Source organism: Crinia signifera, chromosome 5 (genome assembly GCF_055691185.1).
Source record: "Crinia signifera chromosome 5, ASM5569118v1, whole genome shotgun sequence".
NCBI lineage: Eukaryota > Metazoa > Chordata > Amphibia > Anura > Myobatrachidae > Crinia > Crinia signifera.
Genome location: NC_139221.1, coordinates 27,342,315 through 27,368,629, shown reverse-complemented (window position 1 = coordinate 27,368,629; position 26,315 = coordinate 27,342,315). Strand labels below are relative to the sequence as shown.

The 26,315-nt window shown below is 45.6% G+C and overlaps 1 protein-coding gene across 5 annotated transcripts in view; it reads left to right on the top strand.

The window, feature by feature from the left end:
- Positions 1-26,315, top strand: part of ADCYAP1R1 (ADCYAP receptor type I) — a 228,900-nt gene that overhangs the window by 117,561 nt on the left and 85,024 nt on the right. For all 5 annotated transcript variants that reach the window (XM_083186855.1, XM_083186854.1, XM_083186856.1 and 2 more), the window contains exon 3: positions 225-327. In XM_083186855.1, the coding sequence (XP_083042981.1) occupies positions 225-327 (103 nt within the window). The remainder of the gene's footprint in view (positions 1-224; positions 328-26,315) is intronic.

Genomic DNA, 26,315 nt, shown 5'->3' with positions numbered 1-26,315 from the left:
ATGACAAGTGCCCATACTAATGATGGTGTTTGCGGCTGTCGCCGTAAAATCATTGCGCAGGATTCTGCAGCTACCTGCAAAGGCGCGCTCCTGAGAATAAGATTCCATGTCCTTTAAGTATCACTTATGTAATTAATCAACATACTTTGTCCACCCTATCTCACAGAGGCTTGGTGATCATGTAATATGTAACATTTCTTCATAGAAATCGTTTCTATTTTCAGATTGCCGCCATGCATCCGTACTGTATTATTAAGAAGGAGGAAGAGGCCTGCCAAGAAAAGAGACGGATCTATGAAGCTGAAATGTGGAACAACTCGATGCTGGGTAAATCATAATATGACGTACCATAAATAAAAATAATGATAATTGTACACGTAATTTAAAGCGTTGATTGCAAAGTCACACTGATAAAGCAAACAAACACACACAAAAAAGCAGTGTAAAGCTGTAAACATCATTTTATAATGGCATTTAAATAGGGATGGCCATCGTTGCAATTGCCATCAATGGTTGCCATCGATGGCAATTCTGCAACTGGCCATCGATAGTGCTAAACTATGCAATGGCTGACCATCGATATTTTTACATATTGATGGTCAGCCATTGTGTTTCATTGATTGGCCTGTGGGCCAATCAAAACACGGGGTGGGGCTTCGCGGGTGTCGGGGGGCAGAGCTATGCTCCATGTCCCGGCACTTTGAAAAAAGAAAAAAAAACATTGTTTTGCTGTTCCATCGATGGAGGGAAACCATCTGGTTCTCCCCCATCGATGGCAAAAGTTTTCAACATCGGCCATGAACCATTGATGATTTCGAATCATCGATGGTCGATGGCCATCCCTACATTTAAATGGCAAAGTGACAATTGCCACCTGTAATAATACATTTGTCTATGTTATGATATCGTCCAATGGTGGATCCAGACAAAAATGTCAGGGGGGGGGGCACGATGGGGGTTATTAAGAATGGGTCGCTACTTATAGAATTTGCGAAGTAGCAATTATCGAACAACTGTGCATGCGCAGCGTTCGCATTGTGCGTGCACGATGGGATTTGGCGACTGAGAATGCAACGGAACGTAAATGCAATTCTGCAGTTTGACTGACAGGAAGTCAGGGCTTGGGGGCGGAAACAGGGCGTTTTGTGGGTGTGTCAGACAAAATGCAGGCTTACGAGGCATTTTTAAGGCATTTTAAGTCCATCTCAGCCACAGATTAGTGGCAACCTCAGACATATATTTGCTCAGACGGCAAAGTTTCTTCCATTTTCTAGGATTTGTTAATGGATAGCGATCTGCGATGTATTCACTTTGTGTCTCTATTGCTGCTATTATCTGTCTGCTCCTTCCCTTCCTCAGCTTCCTTATTATCCCAGTGTCTGTCACTGTATCTCCGTAACTGCTGTTATCTGTCTGCTGCTTCCCTTCCTCAGCTTCCGTATTATCCCTGTGTCTGTCACTGTGTCTCTGTCACCGCTGTTATATGTCTGCTGCTTCCCTTCCGCAGCTTCCTTATTATCCCAGTGTCTGTCACTGTATCTCCGTAACTGCTGTTATCTGTCTGCTGCTTCCCTTCCTCAGCTTCCGTATTATCCCCGTGTCTGTCACTGTGTCTCTGTCACCGCTGTTATCTGTCTGCTGCTTCCCTTCCTCAGCTTCCGTATTATCCCCGTGTCTGTCACTGTGTCTCTGTCACCGCTGTTATATGTCTGCTGCTTCCCTTCCTCAGCTTCCTTATTATCCCAGTGTCTGTCACTGTATCTCGGTAACTGCTGTTATCTGACTGCTGCTTCCCTTCTTCAGCTTCCTTATTATCCCAGTGTCTGTCACTGTGTCTCCCTAACTGCTGTTATCTGTCTGCTGCTCCCCTTCCTCAGTTTCCTTAATATCCCAGTGTCTGTCACTGTGTCTCTGTTACCGCTGTTATCTGTCTGCTGCTCCCCTTCCTCAGCTTCCATATTATCCCAGTGTCTGTCACTGTGTCTCTATAGCTGCTGTTATCTGTCTGCTGCTCCTCATGCTTGGCTTCGTTATTGTCCCAGTGTCTGTCACTGTGTCTCTATCTCTGCTGTTATCTGTCTGCTGCTCCCTTTCCTCAATTTCCTTATTATCCCAGTGTCTCTATGGGCCTTATTTTGGTTCACTCTTAGAGGCAAATTCCTTCTTAGATGGGTAAAACCATGTGCACTGAAGGGGGGCAAATGTAACATGTGCAGAGAGAATTAGATTTGGGTGAGTATTTTGTTTCTGTGCAGGGAAAATATTGGGTGCTTTATTTCTACACTGCAATATATATCTCACTTTGAAGAAAAACCCCACCCAAATCTAATTCTATCTGCACATGTTACATCTACCCCACCTGCAGTGCACATGGTTTTGTCCATCTAAGAAGGATTTTGCCTCTAAGAGTGAACCAGAATAAGGGCCATTGTGAGGCAGTAATGCTGACCATTACACCATCCGGGTTATGACTAATATGGTGCAGTCTGTAGCTTACCACTGACGCAGAATTACTTTAGTATCACTTGCATAGAACAGTAGCTCCACCTTTAATGTTGTACTGTCATGTTAATATATTGCAGTATAGTGTAGTGTGTGCTTTCAGTTTGTTGTGCGTTAGGAGCTGCTGTGTGGTTCTTTCAGCATGGGCATATTATCGGTGGCCCCATACCGTGCCATTATGCTAAATACATGTAATTTAGATGGAAGTATTTACCAATTATCCACATGGTTAGTTCGAACACTGACAGTCATTGGTGGGGTAAAGTGGCTGTTTACGGTGGTGCAGCTGGAGAAGTCGACAAAAGCCTAATTATTGACCACATAAAGGCCCTTATTCTGGTTGGTGCGGCCAGAGCCGCACACGGGGCTCCGGCCGCACAAACCAATCCCCGCCCACCCTACGGATCGCCACGGCCGTCCGTACACGGACGGCTGGCGATCCGCATAAAAATGGTGGAGGCTACGCCTCCACCATGGTGGGAGCTGCCCCCTGCATTCGATGGTCGTCGACCATCGAAGGCAGGTCCGCACGCCGCGGCAGCTCCCGCAAGCTGAGACCACACGGACAATCGTCCGTGTGGTAGCTTGTATGGGGGCTGAAAGCTGACATCCGGCGACGTCAGCTTTCCGCCCCCATGAGTTGCGTCATGGCCTCATTACCATGCATACGCCCCGCGTTTGCATGGGAACGCCCATGAAACGCGGGGCGTACACATAGGGAAATGAGGGCATGATGCCTCTCACGCCCCTATACGCCCCCTTTGCGGCGGACGAAATACGTCTGCGGCGAAGGGGGCTGCACATGCGCAGATTCACCTCTGCGCATGTGCAGAGTAAAAACATCGGCGGTACGGCCGCACGCGGGCCGTACCGATCCGATTAGAATAAGGGCCAAAGTGATGTCTGCTAACAGCAGGGAGATTTTACCCTGTAAGCCTGGGGATAATATTCTCTCAATAAAGGGTTGGGGGGGGGGGGGGATTTAGGAGCAGGTTGCTGACAGTATACTGAGCTACGTTTAAATTAATTTACAGTATGTCTTTCCCCTACACTGTCATTGCCATCTTTCAACTTATTGTTTAGTAGTGTGGTCTGATTCAGAGGGGTTATGGTCGATTGGTCGACGGTATGAAGGTCGACATACCTTACATCGACCACTAAAGGTTGACAGGGCTTAGGTTGACACATGCAATAGGTCGACAGGCCTAAGGACAACAGTCGGAATGTCGACACAAGCATCAGATCATCAATGGGAATGTCGTCAGCCAAAACGTCGACATGAGGTTTTCACATTATTATTTTTTAAAAACAGGCGGTATTTCATACCCTACCAACCGCTAGGGCGTGGAGGGAGAATAGAATAGTGTAGCGAGTGCAGCAAGCCTGCGAGGGGACACTCTACACTGATACGATGTCCATGTTGACTTACGTTGACATTCGGCACAAATACAATGGGAAAACTCATGCCGACCTTTAGTGGTCCACCTAATTTATGTCGGTCTTCATCCTGTTGACCCCATGACCTATACCCATTCAGAGGTGAACGCAAACTTGAACGCAACTGCGTATTTTGTTGCATTTGCGTATTTTACTGACAGGTACTTGTCCACCACCATCGCATGCCCTTCTATATGAGCGGTTCCGCGTCCTTGTACAGAACCGCCTTCTCCGTTACGCCGTGGCATGCCTCTGACTTACCCATAAGATGGAACATCTCCGTGCTTCTTTTTAGCCGCCCTTCCTCCTTCTGCCGGGAATTCCTACTTCCTTGATTCTGTTTAGTATCTGCGTGCAGTAACCATCTAGGACGCTTGAACAGACGTAAAACAATAGCTGCGTGCGTCCGACTGCGCCAATGCGTCCACCTCTGCTGCTGTCAGCTGCAAGAGAACCTCACTGATCATTTCTGTGTACCATAGAAGCAGCAGCTCTCCGGATAATGGGTTTCCAGATGACAGATCCCACAAATTTGTCATATTCAGCCAGCAGCTGATGAATATCTGGCTCTCAGCACTGACAGATAGTAATGAGAATGTGGAAAGCAATAAAAAGAATGATTACAAATTGTTTATTCATCGATGAGACGAGAAAACCTGCACAAAGTAAATGTTTGTTAGTTAACGGTATACAATTTTTTTTTGTGTGTCGTTATGGGGTAATGGGGTAAATTGGCGACGTAAGATTGTACATTCTGACGTGATGTGCCGACAGGCGGTATTTCATGCCCTACCATCCATTAGGGCGTGGTGGGAGAATAAAATAGCGTGCCGAGCACAGCAAGCCATGCAAGGGGAGGCAGTGCTACGTTTCAGTGCCCATGTTGACTGTGTCGACATTCAGATAAAAAAGTGAAAAACCCAATGTCGCACTTTTGACTGTCGACCTTCCCCATGGCAAGCTAATGCCTGTGTCGACCGAATGACCCTGTCGACCTAACCCATATTGACCTTCAGTCATGTCAACCTTCCTGCATATCGACCTTCAGTCATGTCGACCTTCATGCATGTCAACATAGTGGTGTCGACCTATTTGAGTGGTCCAAGCACACTTGCCTTGTCCGGATCGCTCCCACAACATGCCACATCGCCGCCCCCTGTAATGCTGCATCGCTGCTTCCATTGTCTCCACCCCCCGTCGCTACATAAACTGCAGTTGCAGCGAGGCTGCTGTTTTAGTGCTCTCGCCCGCAAGCACCCTAATGTAATGTTACTTATTGAATAACGGTGAAAAGGAAATGAATACCAATGAATCAGCTACCGGCTTTTAGCAGTACAGTGTCATTGATCTGATATAGGGTTGGTTGCTACAGGTAACATCATTTTATTAAAGCATCTTTGCTACCTTCTATACACAGTAAATGTCATTGTACACTTCTGCAAGAAGGACTGTCAGCTTGTGTCTCCTCCAGATGAGGAATCCCATTTCAGCAAGCACACGGCTGGCTGGATGTCCCATTCATCGGGAAAATTCTGAGGCAGTGCTACTGCTAATTGCTCAGCATGATCCTTCCACTATTAGCTGTCCTTTAACATTCACTCCACTGAAGTACCCGCTTCAAAGTGTGTTTGAAGAGCGTCTGCAATACTTGTACCATGCCGTCTGCATAGGAGGATTCACATCGTCAGGAACACACTGGCAATCAGTATCGCCCAGTTCAGTGTCTTCTAAACCTGAGCTTCTTGTACAGTGTGTGCTGCTAGTTCTCAGTCACTCTGTAAATGTCTATCTATTCTACATGGGAATGTGTGTATAAACTCCTGCATAAAGTACAGACTATAGGCCAGTGGTAGCCAACCCTAGCCCTCGAGAGCTACCATAGGCGTGCGCAGCCCGTTTTATTAGGGGGTGCACCATTGGAGGGGGCGTGTCCATCACTATCTACTGGGCGTGTTCATCATCTCCTATTATTACACATAATGAAACACACTAGACATAATGTCACGCACAATAATGCCCATTACATATGCCACACACCGTAATGCCCATTACACATTATGTTAGGGCTTAAAAAAATATTATTAAAACAGGGACAATAGGGACTGTGCACGTCGAAGGCGCGTGCCAAAAATTAACACATACTTACATGCATATTACACATCACACAGCCATTACATAGTATACCACATTCCATAATGCCCATTACACGTTGTACGTGTAATTCCCATTACATGTTACACCTCACACCATGATGCCCATTACACGTTACGCCTCAGACTGTGATGGCCATTACAGATTATGCCATGGGGGGGGGATGTGAAATGTTCTTTGCCAGGAGTCACATGCTCCCTGGGAAGGGGGTGGTTAAATGCTCGTTGACAAGGGGAGTTTCATGCTCATTGCTGGGGGTGCGCATTGCACACCAGCGCTCCCGTGAATCCGCACTTCCGGGTAGCGCTGTGCACTCTTCTTATAAGATGCCCACCGGAGCCGCAGCCTCCTTCCCTTTTGAGCCGCTGGCCGGATGCTGCACGCCGCACACTGAAGCTACTTTACCTGTCAGCGGCAGGCAGCATCTCAAAAGGGAAGGAGGCTGTGGCGGGCACGGGACACTTGTACCCCAAGTGCCCATGGGCAAATGCCCGCCCGCACACATAGTATACACACACACACACACACACATACAAAAAAAACCGGTTTAACCTCAATATCCCTGGAATCAAATAATCCATATGGATCCACCTGGTATCAGATTGAAGGCCCAGCGATTTGGGTTCGACTGAAATCAACCTCGAGCTTCAGTGATGCCGAAGGGGGAACTGGCAGCCATTGAACAGGGTCGGGGTCGGAATTAGCGGGTTCCTATAGGGAAAACGTTCCAGCTTTGCCTGGCAGTATCTCCGGTTCCCAGGGGGCTAGAGACACGGGGCTGGGCTCGTTGGAAAGCCCCAGCCCTCAGCTATGATTAGGAGGTGCCTGTGCACCCCCGGCACCCCCCTTGCGCACGCCTATGAGAGCTACCAACAGTCCCCCTTCACCAGACAACCTAGCTGCTGCACAGCTGCACTCATTAATCACTGACACATTTTAAAAGATCCACAGATGGAGCTAATTAGCTCACTTGTGATTCTGTGAGGAGACCTGCAAAACATGCACTGTTCGTAGCTCTCAAGGACTAGGGTTGGCTACCCCAGCTATAGGCCATTTAAATTATTAACACTTAAAAAAATCAGGCAACAAAGCATACCTCCCAACTGTCCTGATTTTTTGTGGGAAAGTCACGGTGTTTGGGACAGTCCCTTTGTCCCACCTGTGGGCAACAGTGTCCCGTGGTGGGGGGCAGTTGTGATACCCCCTGTCACCCGCGCTCCTTAGCAGAGCATGCGCACAGCGTTTATTCACGGTAGACAGAGGAACTGGGGGCATGCACGTCCCAGACTGAAGGCAACTGGGGGGGCATGGCTCTTGATGGCATCTTTCTTGTGAAGCCACACCCCTGTTGCCAAAGCCACTCCCCCTTTTGAAACCGCGAAGTCTGAAGTCATGGAACCTCTATGTTGGGAGTTACTGTATTAATAGCCAAAATTGGGACTAAGAAAAAACTGGACCCAGACAAGACCCCGGAACGGGGGTTGTCCTGTCCGGGGGGTGTCTTTTCCGGGGGGATGCCTGTAATAACTTTCACCAGGGACATGGGCAAGGGGAGATTACAGCCTCCCTTTGCGGTCTGGACCTTTCCGGTTTTTGCTACATGACCGGACCATACAGGGAGGCTTTATTCTCTCCCTCCTCCTCTCCCTGGTGGCAGATGTCACAGGCAGCCCCCCAGACAGGATACCCTTGGCAATGCACACACACGCATACCTCCCAACTTTGCCCGAGTAGGATGCGGGACACTGTCGATGCTCGGTGAAATTTTCGGGGGCGTGGCCTATACTCGGAGCTCTCCCGCGAGGCCACGCCCCCATTTTGCCACTATGGGGGCATGACCCAGAGGCTCTGTGAGCCTCTAGCCATGCCCCCAGCCCCCTGGCTGCGGGAATAGACGCTGTGCGCATGCGTACAGCGTTCATTCCCCGCTGCTTAGCAGCCTACAGGGGGGACTCCCAACAGCCCCCCCTCACCGCGGGACACTGCCGGACGCGGGAGGGACAGCGGGACAGGTCCTGATAATCGGGACTGTCCCGCTAAAACCGGGGCTGTTGGGAGGTATACACACGCCCCATCCAACCCCACCCCCCAGACCGGACTCTACAAGCTGCGGAATGACAGAATTTGATGAAATGGAGCCTGTCCGGTCCGGAGTCCCGGAGTGCTGTCCAGTTCCGAGTTTTACCCACACCCGCCAAATTTGCCTACATGAGGCAGGCTATTGCATATAGCTTTGTGACATGCGATATATATTTACTTACTGTTATCTGCTCCCCTCTGAATGTTTTGTAGGTAAATAAATGTGTTCTGTAAATAGTACACAGCAGTGATATATCGGAGCCAGCCTCCAACACAACCAGAGATTCAGCAAAACCTATCATTTCATTGTGTTCTGTCAAACGCCGGAATTAAAGTCTGATGCTGACAGAGGGAGCTGAGTCTGTCCCCTCGGGGCTTCACTTGCACCATTTGTGGGTTTTACTTTCATTTACTCTTTGGCTTCGAGCGAAGACCCATCTACCATAAATCTCCAACAATGTATTAAGCTGAGTATAATACCTTAAATGACTGAAGGGTTTATACTTAAGGGACCACTAGCTCCTGGAATTGATCCATGGGGATTAAAAGCATCATACTGCAGTTCTGTTATATAGAAATACATTACGTCCACTCCATTATGTTAAATAAATCAGTTGTTTTACAAATAGACATACTCTAACATCATGTAAATAAATATAATTTAATTATTAACAAAAGGAATACTCAACTCTCCTAACTCCCAGTAGAGTTATTGGGCGGGATGTACTAAAAATATTGTTTTCCTGTATTCAGGGTTTTTACCGAAATGCACTAAAGCCCCTCCCGGCGGGGACTCGCTGCAGGGGGGTTACGCCTGCCTATGAACTACTGTTCGCAGCCATTCCCTTCCCATTCGACACAGATTCTTCCCAGCATGCCCCGCGGTCAGTTGTGTAGCTAGGTGCCATGGTGCCTGGAGTAGGTGGGGCTCTTGCGAGGTGAAAAGGGGGCGCGGCTTACATTATACCACACACCATAATGCCCATTGCACACTTTAGCAAACTCTGTAATACCCATTGCACATAAAGCCACATGCCTTAATGCCAATTACACATAAGGCCACACATAATGCCCATTACATATTATATAACAATCTGTAATGCCCATTACACATTTGACACATAAGTGCCACTTACCTACATGCTCATTGCTAGGAACTTCATGTTCGATGCCAGGGGCTTCATGCTCGATGCCAGGGGCTTCATGCTCGATGACAGGGGGCTTCATGCTCAATGCCAAGGGGCTTCATGCTCGATGCCAAGGGGCTTCATGCTCGATTCCAAAGGGGACTGAAATTGCTTGTTGCCAAGGGGGACTGTAATTGCTCATTGCCAAGGGGACTGTAATTGCTCATTGCCAATGGGGACTGGAATTGTTTGTTGCCAAGGGGGACTGAAATTGCTCGTTGCCAAGGGGGACTAAAATTGCTTATTGCCAAGGGGCACTGAAATTGCTCATTGCTAAGGGGGACTGAAATTGCTCATTGCCAAGGGAGACTAAAATTGCTCATTGCCAAGGAGGATTGAAATTGCTCGTTGCCAAGGGGGACTGAAATTGCTCGTTGTCAACGGGAACTAAAACAGCTCTTTGCCAAGGGGGACTCTCCCCCACCCAGTTGTCCACTGCTATTTTCAATTCAAGTCTCCCGCAGTAAATATAAATCTACTAGGTGATTAATCGCGCCCTACGGCGCTCTTCACACCGGCGTAAGGGGCTGCGCCCCCTTAACCTGTGAACGTAGGGTTAGGGTAGGGTGCTATGGAGGGGGTGAGTAGGCACTTGGGGGTGGGGGTGGGTGCTGGGGGAGATGCTGGTGGGTTGGGGGAGTATGGCCGGAGATGCTGGTTGGAGGGGGTAGGGGCAGAGATGCTGCAGGAAGATGGGTTGGGGGGGGGCGGTGCTGGTGGAGATGCTGCCAGGGGAGGGCGGTGGCGGTAATTTTAATTGTATTGGGGATGGGTTGGGGTGGATGCTGGCATAAGATTAAAGGGGGTGCGGACATGGATACGCACTTCCCCTCATGGTGTGGGGGGAGATGCTGAAGGGAGATGGGGGGGTTGTGCAGGCCTAGATGCTGTCAAGAGATATAGGGAGGTGTTGCGGGCGGAGACCCGCTGCTCGGGGGGGGTTTGGGTGAGGGCAGACCCGCTGCCCCAGGGGTGGGTGGGGGTGTGTGAACACCCGCTGCTCCAGGGTGGGGAGGGGCAGACCCGCTGCTTATTTGCCACTTACAATCACTGAAACGCGTTGAGTTATATGATACTGTGGCTATGTGAGAAAAAATGTTAAATCTTGCTTTATCTGAAAAATCTGGTTTTATAAATGTTCCATTATATATTATTTTTGATGTCTGAGCTAGAGAATCATTATATAATTACTCAACAGCTCCCACAAGGAACTATTTTTATGTATAACTCAACAAAATAATAATAATAATTAGATTTTTATAGTGCTTTTTCACCAATAGGACTCAAGGCACTTAACAGATAGAATGACTATAATACAGTACAGGAATAATGAAGTATAGAAAACCTTTTCATAAACTACAGAGAGCACGGAGACACTAAAGGGAATTATGGAAATGTTTGAGTAAACAGGAAAGTCTTGACTCTGTTTTTGAAGGATTATAGAGCAGGGGTCTCTTGGACTGTGCGGGGAAGGTAGTTCCATAGTGTCAGAGCTGCATGGTAAAAAGCTCGAAAATTAATTTGAGGAAAATCAGCTGCTTTTCTTAATAAAAATATTCCAATAATGACATAATTTGTTGCGGATAGGTAGTTTCAGGTGTCTGTTCTCTTTTTAGAATCCGTAACCATGGCGAATCTATACAGCAAAGGAAAAAACCTAAACCGAATAGAAAAATGGTGGCACCATTCCTCCCAAATGTCCCAATTTTCGTGTGACAGTCTAATTTCTTTGGAACTGTCCTGATTTTCCACCTGTGGGTAGCAGTTTTACATGGTAGGGGACAATTTAGAGACCCCCTGTCAATCACTTGTGCACAGAGTCTACTCACAGAAGACAAAAGGATGGAGGGCATGCCAGCAGCTCACAGATTGCTAGGTATTCCCCTATTGCTGTGAAGCCACACCCCCTTTGCCAAGGCAACACGCCCTTTTTGGAAGCACATGCAAGCCACATGCAGAAGTCCCAATTCCATAATTCTAAAAGTTGGGAGCTATGTAGCACCGTGGAGCACATTGTTACAAGTAACAACTTGCTTCCAATATTGTGTAACAACTTGCCCGCACTGTCAGATAACTAAGATGGCCGTAGTTCAATATCCATGTTTTAATTCACAATTATATAAAAATACACTCAAGGTGCCCACACACTGTATTATGTTCTCCGTGTGTTTTGTACTAGATTGCATCACAGCTAGTTCAAACTAAACGTATCGCATGCGCTTTGAACTAGATGTGCTGCAGATACTTTTTGTACTTTTTCAGTGATGTGCGTGGGAGCTTGCGATGTAAACGCACCATGTATGGGCACCTTCATCTCCCCTAGTGCCACTCATCTGGTCTCTCCCTCTCTGTGGTTCTCACCGGTCCGCGGTGCCCTGCTGCTGCAATGCCCGGGTCTCATGACAGGAACAAGAAAAATGAGTTTATCTAGGTACCTACTACATAAATTAAATACATCTGCGTTAGCGCCGTTTCCCTGAGCACTGACGGCTACGTATTTAAGCTTGTTCCCAGTTGCATTAACCACCTTCCCCTACTGCTGAAAGAACTTCCTCTACAGATCGCAGTAATCGGGTGGGACAGTACGGAATCAGAAGCTGCTTCTGGTACCTTGGCCCATGGTCATGTAGGGCTTTGAAACTCAGTAAATTAATCTTGAAGATGATTTACCATCTTATAGGCAGCCAGTGAAGGGAGTAGAGAATGGGAGTTATGTGGCTGGTTGGTTAACAGCCTGGCAGCTGTGTTTTGTGCCAGCTGTAATTGGTGCAGTTCTGGGAGACTAAGGTAGAGGGCATTGCAGTAATCTAATCGAGATGATATAAATGCATGTATGACTTTTGGCAGATCTTCAGAGGGGATTAAGTGTTTGATTCTGTCTATGTTCCTCAGATGAAAGAATGAGGATTTGTTTGTGGCTGATATCTGATGTTTAAGTGTCAATCCACCATCCAGTACCACACCAAGATTCCGCACATGATCAGAGTTTTGTAATTCTGTACCCCCAAGAGTCAGTCCGGTTGGGTGGCTGTGCTGCAGTCTTGTCCTTTGATGTTGAGGTCCAATCATAAGGACCTCTGTTTTATTAGGATTCAGTCTCAGCCAACTGGCATCATCCATTCCCGGAGCTCAGCTAGACAGCCATTTAGGATTGTTACTGGGTTCTCAGTGCCCGGAGCAAAGGACAGGTACAGTTGTGTATCATCTGCATAGCAGTGGTAGACCAGGCCATGTCGCCTGACTATATCACCCAGTGACAGCAGGTACACTACAAAAAGCATGGGGTACCACATGGCAGTGGCACTGGTGATGATGAATACACTCCAGATGACACTCTCTGTGACCTGCCGGTGAGAAATAGTTTGAACCAGCTTAGTACTATGCCATCCAGTCCATAGAAATTTTTCAGGAGCTCATTTAGAAGCCCATGGTCCACAGTATGGAATGCTGCAGAGAGATCCAGAAGGATTAAGATTGAACAGTCACCTCTGTTCTTGCCATCAGAAGATCCAGGGCTGTTTCAGAGCTGTGTCTTCTCTTGAATCCTGATTGGAATGGATCATAAATATAATGGATTGACAGGTGGGTTTCCACAGGGGCGTAACTAACTATTTAGCGCCCCCCCCGCCGTACGTGGGGGGGCGCCCCCCCCCCCACCGCACCTAACCTGCCCCCCCTTCTTACCCGGCTCCTGCTGCTACAATGAAAACGGACTCTTAGAAAATGGCTGCCCCCATACTGCAGACAGAAAACTGTCTGCAGTATGGGGCCAGCCATTTTCTAATTGTCAGTTTTCATTGCAGCAGGAGCCGGCCGGGACCGTGACGTCAGGAAGGTCCCGACAGAGAGCCGGGCGAGACGCAGACTGCGGGTAACTATAGCCCCGCAGCCCCCCCCCGGCGGCGCCCCCAATTATTCTGCGCCCCCCCCCCCCCCCGCCACCGCGGGGGCTGCGGAGCTATAGTTACGCCACTGGGTTTCCAGTTGACTTGCAACCACTTTCTCAATAATGTTTTCTAAAAAAGAAAGGTTTGAAACCTGTCTGTAGTTAGTCATGAAGTCAGGATCTAAATTAGGTTTTTAAAGCAGAGGTCTTACAAAATCACTTCAATAATTAGAAATAACAATTCTGATAGTGATCAGCCCCCCCCCCCACGGTTAGACCCGGCCGTCGATATCGAATCAGTATCGACGGCCACTGGAACCCGGTGGGTTGCCAGCATTGGCCGGGGGGGGGGGAGGGACAGCAGGTGGATGGTGCACATAGTTAGGGAGGGGGGATGCAGCATTAAGCATCATGGCATTGCTTTCAATCTGGCAGATCAAAGCAGAAATATACTTGCCTGCTTTCGATCCCGATGGTGCGCATTGGGATTAAATCTGCATCAAATGCAGCAAACATTGTTTGATTCAGTGTCATTTTCTATTCGATTTGGACTATACACTGGATCGAACTGTGTGTACACAGCATTAGACTACAGTGTACACACTCATCTCTGTAATCTTTCTGAAGTGTCTATCTAAACCACAGAGCTCCTTTGATTCTAAAGTTTGTCAGGGAGTTTCTGGGCAATTGAAACCCTCCCCTAAGTGTGCCCTTGAACCTTATCCCTGTATAAAGCAAGTCTGACAAGTCATCAGTCACTCTGCTCTGTTAAATAATTTGGCATTTAATGTTCCTTTTAAATATATCATTATTTCAAATAGCCAGCTCAAGTTAAACAATGGGTTATTATTGTAAGAGCAGAGTGGGGGCCACAGTAGTATGGACCGCAGCCACGAGGCCCAATTCAAATTTAGCTACGGGGCCCCATGATACGATAAGAGGTGATCAGTAGGGCAGAGTAAAAAAATGAAATTGAGAAATAAAAAATGGGCCAGTGTGGGAAAGTTGTGACTTGAACTGAATAAGAAACGTGCAAAAGCATTTTGATCTGAGTCAACATCTTCTGTTCTGGCAAGAGGCCTGAAGTTTCACTTTTTTGGTGAAAATGATGAAACTTATGGTGCCCACACACGCACCGATTTCAGTGCTATGCGTTTTTGGCTGTACAATGGTTCTTTACAATTTTTCTGCCAGAATTAAGCATGACCCGATGTGATGGTTATTTTGCTGTCTGCGATGCGATGCTGTGCGATTTAAGCACATTTTTTCACTGGCTTTTTCTGACCTTTATTTTGTTCGTGTTCACATGTTTTAAACCTGCAATAAAGTTGTTGATACCAATTTGTATGTAATTATTTCCCCCCCCCAAAAAAAAAACCGTATAGCATCGGCTCGTATGCCTGTATAATGCTGAGCCTGATGCTATGCGATAATGTCCAAAAAAGTACCTGCTGCACATACTTTTTTGGACATCTAAAATCGGCCCCCGGGAACGCGCATAGCACAGCATCGCGTCGCACACGCCGCACGAATACACCCCGATAATTGTACGCACGATGCGTTTTGTACTTTAAAAGTACAAAACGCATTCTAAAATCGATGCGTGTGTGGGCTGCATTATGAAGAAGCTCCGATCTAGGCCCTTATTCTGATCTGTGCGGAAATTCCCGCATTCTTACGGAGCGGTCCGCACGCCACGGTGTTTTTCCGCATGCGGCCATCGTCCGTAGAAACGCCCACGTGTCCTCCGCATTCGGACGGACTCACTCTTTAAGAACAGGGCGTGTTTACGGACGACATACAAACCATGCGTGTGCGGGAGAAACACTCCGATTCGGCACGGTATTACAGAGTATTACAGAGTATGCTCGGGAATACCGCATCCGAACGGGAGCCAAGCGGTGCTACCGCACGTAAGCGGAGGATTTACGCCAAACAACCCACTATGAAGTATCTTCTGCAATACATCACATGACCCACTTATTCAATTACCTACCCTCATAAAAAACAGCTTATTTGGAATTGGAATCAATTAGATTCCAATATATCCTTACAAGCATGCCTAACACATGCATAGCACACATTAACCCTTACAGCAATGTAAGTGCAATGGTTTCTATTAAAGCACTGACAAGCGTCCTATTAGTGAGTAATGAGTAAAGGAGTAGATTCTATTGGGTTCAGGTGTTAATGGTTGTAGTCATTAGGCGGTCCGTTCGCCTCCCGCATGAACGAGTGGTGTCCGCAAAGCAATAGTACACTTGTGGACACCGCACATTTCTGCCCTTTTTGATCGCGTGCATTCGGAGTGGTTTCCGAATGTACGCCCCCCAACATAAGTGTACTCCCCCGTGTCCGCCCATGTTTCCGCCCCGTTTTGCCCACTTTGAAACTACGCCCATGTGCCATTCCGCATGACGCCCATAATACGCCCATATTTCCCGACTGATTGCGGGCAACAGTTTTGGACGGCATTTTGCCGAACTGGTACGGAGTCTAGGCGTGGCACATGCGCGTTGCGTTCTCCACGCATGCGCAGACGGCGAAAAGACGCGATCCGTAAGAATGCGGTAAAGTCCGCGTCAATCAGAATAAGGGCCCTAGTTATAATTATGTCATGACGTCAGAGTGGTTCATTAATATACTACAGCTTAGTAAAAGAGAGTACGAGCTTGTCCTAGTGCAAAGTGACTGACTTTGGCGGGAGAAAAAATCCCTGATAAATGACCCATTTTCATGGTTTCAATTGTGAATATGGTGTTTTCTCCGGAACGTGGGATTTTTTTTTTTTTTGGGGGGGGGGGGGGGGGGGGGGGGGATGCTGTGTAATTGATGTGATCAAGAAAAGAAACTTGATGGGGAAAAAAACAGGGTAAATCCCTTTTTTTTTTGCCTTTAACCCCTTCCCGACATTTGACGTACATGTACGTCATGGTCGGGAAGTACTTCCCGACATTTGACGTACATGTACGTCATGGCTTCTAACTGTCACTGCGTCTATAGACGCGGTGACAGTTAAGAGATGTCTGCTGTCCCTGACAGCAGACATCCCCCCTCGCCGCCCAGGGGGGGCAGGGGTGCCCCCCCCGGTCGGCGATCGCTGTGATTGGCTGTTCAAATCTGAACAGCCAATCACAGCGTTTCCTGTGTTACCGGCGGCTAAGCCGCTCGGTAACACAGAAAACGGTGGTGATCGGTGCAGCACCGATCACCACCGAGCGGCAGCACCCCCCTCCCACCCACCAGCACTCACCCGGCAGCTCCGCCGCCCGGAACAGCAGGCTCACCCGGCTCCCCCAGCGCACGCAGCGCTTCCCCCCTCCCACCCCCCCCGCAAGCTGCAGCAGCAGCAGTAAATAATAAAATGTGTTGCAGTGAATATATATATATATATAAATATATATATATATATATATATATATGTGTGTGTATGTGTATATATATATATACACATATATGTATGTGTATATATGTATATATATATATATATACACATATATATGTATATATATATATATATACACATATATATATGTGTATATATATATATGTGTACATATATATGTGTATATATATGTATATATATATATATATATATGTATGTATATGTATGTATATATATATATATATATATATATATATATATATATATGCGCTTCCAGACAGATATTCCCGACATATGACGTATATATACGTCATGGTCGGGAGGTACTTCCCGACCGAAGACGTATATATACGTCATGGTTTTATAAACTGTCACCGCGTCTATAGACGCGGTGACAGTTTGGAGATGTCTGCTGTCCCTGACAGCAGACATCCCCCCTTGGGCGATCGCTGCGATTGGCTGTTCAAATGTGAACAGCCAATTGCAGCGTTTTCTGTGTTACCGGCGGCTAAGCCGCTCGGTAACACAGTGATCGGTGGTGACCGGTGCTGTTAAGTACAGCACCGATCACCACCGATCGCCAGCCCCCCCCCCCTCCCACCCGGCAGCCCCCCTCCCTCCCACCCACCCGGCTGCCGCAGCGCCAGCACCCCTCCCAACCCCCCACCAGCCGCAGCGCCAGCCCCCCTCCCAAAGCTGGTGACCAAAATGGGGTCACATGTGGGGGGGTTCCACTGTATTGGTGCTTCGGGGGTCTTGCTAATGCGACATAGCACCCACCATTCATTCCACCACCAAAAATCACTCCTTCCCTTCTGAGTCCTGCCATGCACCCAAATGGTATTTTTGGGTCACATATGAGGCATTGCCGTACTGGGGAGAAATTGGGGCACAGATTTTGGGGTGCTTTGTCTCCTTCATTCCTTGCGAAAATGAAAAATTTTGAGCCAGAACTGCATTTTTGTGTAAAAAATTACATTTTTTTACACAAAAATGCAGATCTGGCTCAAAATTTTTCATTTTCACAAGGAATGAAGGAGACAAAGCACCCCAAAATCTGTGCCCCAATTTCTCCCGAGTATGGCAATGCCTCACATGTGACCAAAAAATACCAGTTGGGTGCATGGCAGGACTCAGAAGGGAAGGAGTGATTTTTGGATTTTGCAGCACAGATTCTGGTTGAATGACCCCTGAAGCACCCATACAGTGGAACCCCCCCACAAGTGACCCCATTTTGCAAACTACACCCTTCAGGGAATTCATCAGGGGGTATAGTGTACATTTCAAACCCCCAGGGGTTTCACCAATTTTGATACAACTGAGCTGTGAAAATGAAAAATTTAATTTTTTCATTTTCACAGCCCAGTTGTATCAAAATTGGTGAAACCCCTGGGGGTTTGAAATGTACACTATACCCCTAAATGAATTCCCTGAAGGGTGTAGTTTGCAAAATGGGGTGACTTGTGGGGGAGGTTCCTAACTTTTAGCACTTATGGTGCCTAGAAACCTACATGGTGCCTAAAAAAAAATCTCATAAAAAGGAGGCTCCAAAATCAAGTAGGTGCTCCTTCTATTATGAAGCCTGTGGTTTGGTCAACGTGCACACTAGGGCCACATATAGGATATTTATGAAAACAAAAGAATTGGGGGAATCAATTTTTAGTCACATTTCTCTAGTAAAATCTACTGTGTTCGTTAGAAAAACGTATTAAAATTGAAACTCTGCAAAAAAAAAAGAAATTTTGAAATTTCACCTACACTTTGTTTTAATTCCTGTGAAACACCTAAAGGGTTAACAAACTTCCAAAATGCTGTTTTGAATACTGTGAGGGGTGCAGTTTTTGAAATGGCATCATTTATGGGGGTGTCTCACATACAAGTCCCTCAAAGTCACATCAGAACTGAACTGGTCCCTAAAAAAATCAGTGTTTGAAATTTTCTTGAAAATTTGAGAATTTGCTATTCATATTTGAAGCCTCCTAGTGTCCAAAAAAATGAAAAGGAGGTTGAAATAATGATTGCAACATAAAGTAGACATATGGTCTTTGTTAGTTATTAACTATTTTGAGTGGTATGTTTATTTGTCTCACAAGCAGAAAATGTGACATTTTGCAAATTGCAAAATTTTCCATTTTTTCACGACATTTTGGTATTTTTCACAAAAAAACACAGACTGTATCGACCCAAATTTACCACTAACTTGAAGGACAATGTGTCACGAGAAAACAATCTCAAAATCACTGGGATAAGTAAAAGCAAAAAAAAGTTATCCCCACTTAAGTGAAACATGTCAGATTTGAAAAAAATGGCTCTGTCAGGAACGCAAAAACTGGCTCTGTCAGGAAGGGGTTAATAGAATAGTGCACCTATGTGTCTTCTAATGTCCAACAAACTCTTTACTGAATGCTGCAATAAGTTCAGTAACAATGCATTACACTCTGTTCTTTAGGTGCAGGATTTAAAACACTGCTGTGTATTGTCTTTATTTACTTGTGGCAGTTTATTTTAAACATGAATTGGTCTGAAAAAACAGTTTTGCATCCCCTATGCTAGGAACATGAATGGGCTGCATTATGGCATATAGTTATACCAAAGATAAGCCAATATATTAACAGTTAAATACGTTGAAGTGTATTATGATGTAATAAACAAATACATCTAATGTTTAGTGATATTTAAAATGATACATTACACAGTTTACACTGTTACTTGTAATACTTATTGTAACAGTTACTGTTTTTCACTAACAGACTGCAACAGTTATTTCTTATTAGCAAGATCTGACAACCAGACACTTATTGATAAGACACAATGGGGCAGATGTATGAAAGATCGCTATGGGGGAGAAGGGGTATAAAGGTGCGTACACACGGGGGGGGGGAGATATATTGCTAGCAATATATTGCTGAGCAATATATTGCTCAGTGTCTCCTTTTCATCAGCGACTAGAGATGGTCGCTGATGAAAAGGAACCTCTGCTGGGGGAGCCTCTCCTGGGGGAGCTCCTGCGACCAGCGATTACAATGGGGCAGAAAACGGGAGCGCGCACCCGGCGATTTATCGCCGGGGCACACTTCCATCACTGGCAATATGGTCGCCTGCGACCATATTCCCAGCGATTATAGCCCCTATCGCCCCCATGTATACACAGCATTAGCGCACATTATGTGCACTGATGCCGCTTCTCCTCAATGTATGAGGTCGCTTTTAGCTTCGACAGCAGTGTAAACTGATGCGCTATCTCCAGGAGGGGACATCACCGGAGGGGGGGAGTTAGCGCTCCCCCCGCTTCGGCAGACAAGATGTTAATACATATTGTCGATGTCCCTTCCTGCTTCGCCTCGCTAATGAGGCGAAGCAGGAAGTATTATATTGGCCCGATAAGCGCCGCTATAATACATATGCCCCAATATACCACACTCACAGTGCTCCAAACAATGCTAAATAGTATGTTTTTTTTTTAATTTACAGATTTAAAAAACAGTGCAGGGTTTTTTTTTATACTTGATTGACATTACTATTACAAAACATTCCTAAATTCATATAAGGTTGTGAAAAATATAATCAGCTTTACTCCATATGTGCTAATGTCCTGTTATATAGAAGGTTGGTAGGACATTACCAGTGAAAAGGTAATGAGGCTTTTCTGTGAACTGTTGTATCACTGTTTTTTGGCCCTAATACCCCTTTCACATTGCAGCTGTAACACGGTATATTGCCGTTTTTTTTGTGCTTTAAAACGGTTCCAGCTGCAATGTGAAAGCTACATTGTCAATTTACCGGTTACAGAAAACCGGCATTTTGACACGTGTTAAAAGCAGGATCCTACACGTTTCTGAGCCGTTTTCCCTGCAGTCTGAACAGCTCAGAAATGGTATTTGCTACAAATGATAACCACACAAGGGTGATAGGTTACCTCCCTGCATGATCCCCGCCCACAAGCAGGAAAAAAACATTTAAAATGACATTGTATGGCTTTCTATGGGTGAAACGGGTTGAATCTGAAAGGTACAAAACGGTATTTAAACTGCAATATACCTTAACATCATGCAATATGAAAGCGGTTTAACTGGCTTTTGACCCGTTTTAAGACACGTTTAGAAAAACGGGTTGAAAGCAGGTTTTTGCAATGTGAAAGGGGTATTATTCAAACCTGATCACAGTAAAAATTTGTTCTCAAAATGAGCAAAAGGGGGGGGGGGGGGCAGATGTAACATGTGCAGAGTGAGTTAGATTTGGGTGGGGTGTGTTGAAACTGTAAAAATAAAGCAGCCAGAATTTACCCTGCACAGAAACAAAATAACACACAAATGTAACTCTCTCTGCACGTTATATCTGCCCCCCTGCAGTGCCGCATTTTTTTGCCCATTTGAGAACAAATTTTTACTGTGATCAGGTTTGAATAAGGGCCAAAAGACAGTGATACAACAGTTCACAGAAAAGCCTCATTACCTTTGCACTAGTAATGTCCTACCAACCTTCTATATAACAGGACATTAGCACATATGGAGTAAAGCTGATTACATTTTTCACAACCTTATATGAATTTAGGAATGTTTTGTGATAGTAATGTCAATCAAGTATAAAAAAAAACCTGCACTGTTTTTGAAATCTGTAAATAAAAAATAAAAAAAACATACTATTTAGCATTATTTGGAGCACTGTGAGTGTGGTATATTTTGTCTTATCAATAAGAGTGTCTGGTTGTCAGATCTTGCTAATAAGAAATAACTGTTGCAGTCTGTTATTGAAAAACAGTAACTGTTACAATAAGTATTACAAGTAACAGTGTAAACTGTGTAATGTATCATTTTAAATATCACTAAACATTATATGTATTTGTTTATTACATCATAATACACTTCAACGTATTTAACTGTTAATATATTGGCTTATCTTTGGTATAACTATATGCCGTAATGCAGCCCATTCATGTTCCTAGCATAGGGGATGCAAAACTGTTTTTCAGACCAATTCATGTTTAAAATAAACTGCCACAAGTAAATAAAGACAATAAACAGAAGTGTTTTAACTCCTACACCTAAAGAACAGAGTGTAATGCATTGTTACTGAACTTACTGCAGCATTCAGTAAAGAGTTTGTTGGACATTAGAAGACACAGAGGTGCACTATTCTTTTAAAGGCAAACAAAAGGGATTTACCCTGTTTTTTTTCCACCAAGTTTCTTTTCTTGATCACATCAATTACAGAGCATTCTCTCCCAAAAATAAAAATAAAAACACGTTCCGGAGAAAACACCATATTCACAATTGATGCCATGAAAATGGGTCATTTATCAGGGATTTTTCTCCTGCCAAAGTCAGTCACTTTGCACTAGGACAAGCTCGTACTCTCTTTTACTAAGCTAATGTATATTAATAAACCACTCTAAGACATCATGACGACATCATTTTAACTAGATCGGAGCATCTTCACAGTTTTTGTCATTTTCACCAAAAAAGTGAAACTTCAGGCCTCTTGCCAGAACAGAAGATGTTGACTCAGATCAAAAAGCTTTTGCACTTTTCTTGTTCAGGTCAAGTCACAACTTTCCCACACTAGCCGATTTTGAATTTCTCAATTTCAGTTTCTTTCACTCCGCCCTAGTGATCAGGGAATAAGGGACTTGAGAACTCCACAAGAGACTGTGGTTAAATATGTAGGGGGGGTTAATGTACTGTAACTGAAAGTGAGGGACAGAGCTGCTGCCCACTTACTATACATCTTCATAACTCATCAGTGTTCTCTAGCAAAGCAGTTTTGTCACTCCCTGTTGTTTAATTTATGGGAATAAGATGCACATGCCTACAAAGAAAGATGCTCGGGGTCAGGGTTTCCATTGTTCAGGTGGACGGTAACAGTTGCATGGGTAACAGAGGACACATCTCTGACTTAAGATACTGTGGCAGGGTCAGCATCTTTTCACATGAAAGTAATGGGGAAGATCCAGTCCAGGTTCTAGAGCAGCAGTATCAGCAGCAAGCAAAACCTGGACTGGATCTTCCACATTACTTTCATATGAAAAGATGCTGTCCCTACCACAATACCCGCGGCTTAAAATACATCTGTGAAACATAAACATGCATACGCAACTTTAAATAGACTGGGTTTTTAAGATAACTTACAATGATTATATATTTACATGTACAGTAGATTATAGACGCGCAGGTTTATAATGGAAACACACAAGTGGTTTTTAGTGTTTTATGCTGTTCTCTGGCTCTGTTCATCCTCTCCAGAGGACACATATATATGTATAATGTATGTCCTGCTATGGTTTACACCAGTCACACAGGTCTGCTACCACTCAAAGGTATTCTCTGTATCTCTTTCCATCTCGCTAATGGGAGGTCAAGTTTGTAGAGGCACAAAGACAATCAGCAGGAGATAATACAGTGGGGACAAGGAAACACAAGGGGAAATGCATTAAACCTTCTGCAGAGGACAAGCTGTTGCCCGTAGCAACCTTCAGCTTCTAGATAATATGGGGTAAAATTACTAAGATGGGAGTTCTATTGAGGATCGGATGTTGCTATAGGCAACCAATCAGATTCTACTTTCTTATTTATTTAGCACATTCTAGAACAGAGGCCGGCCAAGCCCATACCTCCCAGCATGACCCATTCCAGGAGGGACAGAATGCTCTGTTTCTGGACATCCCTCTTAATTTGAGATTACCAACACCTGTTTTAAACAGGTTAATGGATAACAAAAGTGTTTCAACACAGGTGGTGGCAATCGTAGATTGAGAGGAACGAATAGAGCACTCTGTCCTTCCTGGAGAGGGTCATGCTGGGAGGTATGCCAAACCTGTCCTCAAAATCTACCAACAGTTCATGTATATCAGGCAACCTGTGGGTCTATAGTAGGAATGAATGCAGCATGTCTGACAATGTGACAGTTAGTAATGACTACAGCTGTGCAGCAGCTAGGTGACCTGGGAAATGTGACAGTTAGTAATGACTACAGCTGTGCAGCAGCTAGGTGATCTGGGGAATGTGACAGTTAGTAATGACTACACCTGTGCAGAGCCAGATTAAGGTCTAAATGGGCCTGGAGCTGAAAATGATCAAGGGCCTATTATGCGCAATAATAGGGGTTGTGGCCAGCACCTTATAATGTGGGGGGCGTGACCAGTGTTCTGGTTGGGTGGTCTGCTCATGGGTGTGTCTCTATTTTTGTAAATACTTTAAACTAATTATATATGCCTGGAAAAAGCAGGGGGCTGACATAGGAAAAATGCAGGGAGATATCTAAAGGTGCACCCGCAGGATGCCGATGTCCTAACATACTTGCGGAGTGAGGCGGCACTCCAGTCAGAATAAAATAGTGTGCCGAGCGTAGCAAGGCACCGTGCCCTCTGCTTGGCGAGTGCAGCGAACCCGAAAGTGGGAGCGATCCACAGCCCCCCCTTGTCGGCATTGCGGCAGTCTGGAGTCCGGCGTTGGTATTTCGACCGCCAGCATATCATACCGGACCCCATATATCCCTTAGACAAATCATGCAACACAATAGTAACCCCTTTATACTGTACACACCCCTTTATACTCTTACACATTATGCCACATGGAATGAGAAAAAAATTGACACTGACTGAGCCAAAATTCACATTCTGCCACATGGATTGAGCCAAAATACATACTATACCAAACAGATTGAGCAATAATGCACAATATGATTCATAAACGGGCATTGCGCGCCAAAGGTGTGCATTAAAAATTACACCATAATATCCATTACATGTTAAGCCACACACCATAATGTCCATTACGTATTAAGCCACACACCATAATGCCTATTAAAAATTATGCTACATAAGTGCTGCTTACCTATATGCTCATTGCCAGGGGTTCCATGCTCATTGCCAGAGTTTCCATGCTCATTGCCAAGGGGGAATACATGCTTGTGGTAACTGAGGGACAGCCGCCACCAGGCAGAAATGACAGCCATTGACAGCCGGACAGAGAGCAGGGGGCTGCCTGGCTGTATTCAGAGCAATGTAGGTCCCAGCTATTTGATTTAATACCCCTTTCACACCAGAAAATGCAGGGATTTACCCAGGAATATTGACCCAGGATCATGCAGGGACATTCCCGGATTGGCCCCTTTTACACCAGCCTAGTTCCTGCATTTTCTGGCGTGAGGAGGAGAGAAAACTACCCTCCCCCCTTTAAACAACCAGCTATATCGTCGGAACCAACTGACCCATTTACACGAGGGATTCGAATTATTTTCAAATGAATTTGGTCCTGTGAAACTGGGCCATTTGGTTCCAGAGAAATCTGTCATCAAACAACATGAACAACCATTAAATTACATTTCAAAAATGAAAAAAAAAAGAATCGGTTTACACGAAATATCTCTAGAACCAATGAACCCATATGGACCAGCCTGGTATCAGATTGAAGGCCCAGCAATTTGGGTTAGATTGAGATCAACCTTGAGCTTCTGCGATGCCGTTGGAACCAGGTGGGAGTCGGAATTTGTGGGTCTCATGTTATCCTATGGGGAAAACGTTCCAGTTTTGCCTGGCAGTATCTCCGGTTCCCGGGGGGCTAGAGACGCGGGGCAGGGCTCGTTGGAAAGCCCTGACCCTCAGCTACAAAATGGGCCTATTTAGAGAGTGGGCCTGGAGCTGTAGCTCCATCAGGCCCATTGTTAATCCGGCTCTGCACCTGTGCAGCAGCTAGGTGACCTGGGAAATGTGACAGTTAGTAATGACTACAGCTGTGCACCAGCTAGGTGATCTGGGGAATTTGACAGTTAGTAATGACTACACCTGTGCAGCAGCTAAGTGACCTGGGAAATGTGACAGGTAGTAATGACTATAGCTGTGCACCAGCTAGGTGATCTGGGAAATGTGACAGTAATTCTGCATTCTCATTGCCGCCCCTGCAAAATCCCGGGTTTTTCTTGCCGGATTTTTTGGGGGGCACAGAGCTTGTCAGCTCAACAGACCCCCTTCACACTGCACCTAAGACCCGGGAATTTCCCGTGTCTGCCCCTTTCACACTGCTTTCCATGGTCTGCCTTCCAACAAGGGTGTGGAATGTAATAGCAGCTGTGATTGGGTGTTGGGAAATTTGTACAAATTGCTGTGATAGGCTGCTTAAAAGCTGCTTTTATTGGCTGGCTAAAGATGATGTCACATATCACATGATTACATCCCCCAATGAGCTCGTTTTTGTGTGAAAAACCTGGGTCTGTGCTGTTCACACTGCCATACACCCGTGTATTACCCAGGAAAAACCCTGCAAAAAACCCGGGTGTAATTGCAGGGGCATAACACCCGGGAATTTCACAAAGACCCTTTCACACTGAGACAGGACACGGGAATTTTCAGCTTGCCCCGGGAAATACCCGGGTTTTTGCGGCAGTGAGAACGAGGTATTAGTCATTACAGCTGTGCACCAGCTAGGTGATTTGTAAGACGTGGACTGTTGGTAGATCTCGAGAATTGGTTTATCCACCCATGTTCTATAAAATAATAGATTGAATATAATTGGTTGCTATGGAACATCCCATCTTCAATAGAACTCCCATCTTAGTAAATTTTCCCCTATTTATCAATTGTGTTCTATAAAATAAAGTAGAACAGGGGTTATCAAACTCGGTCCTCAGGACCCCACACAGTCAACGTTTTACTCACTGACACATTTTAAAAATTCCACAGGTGGAGCTAATTATA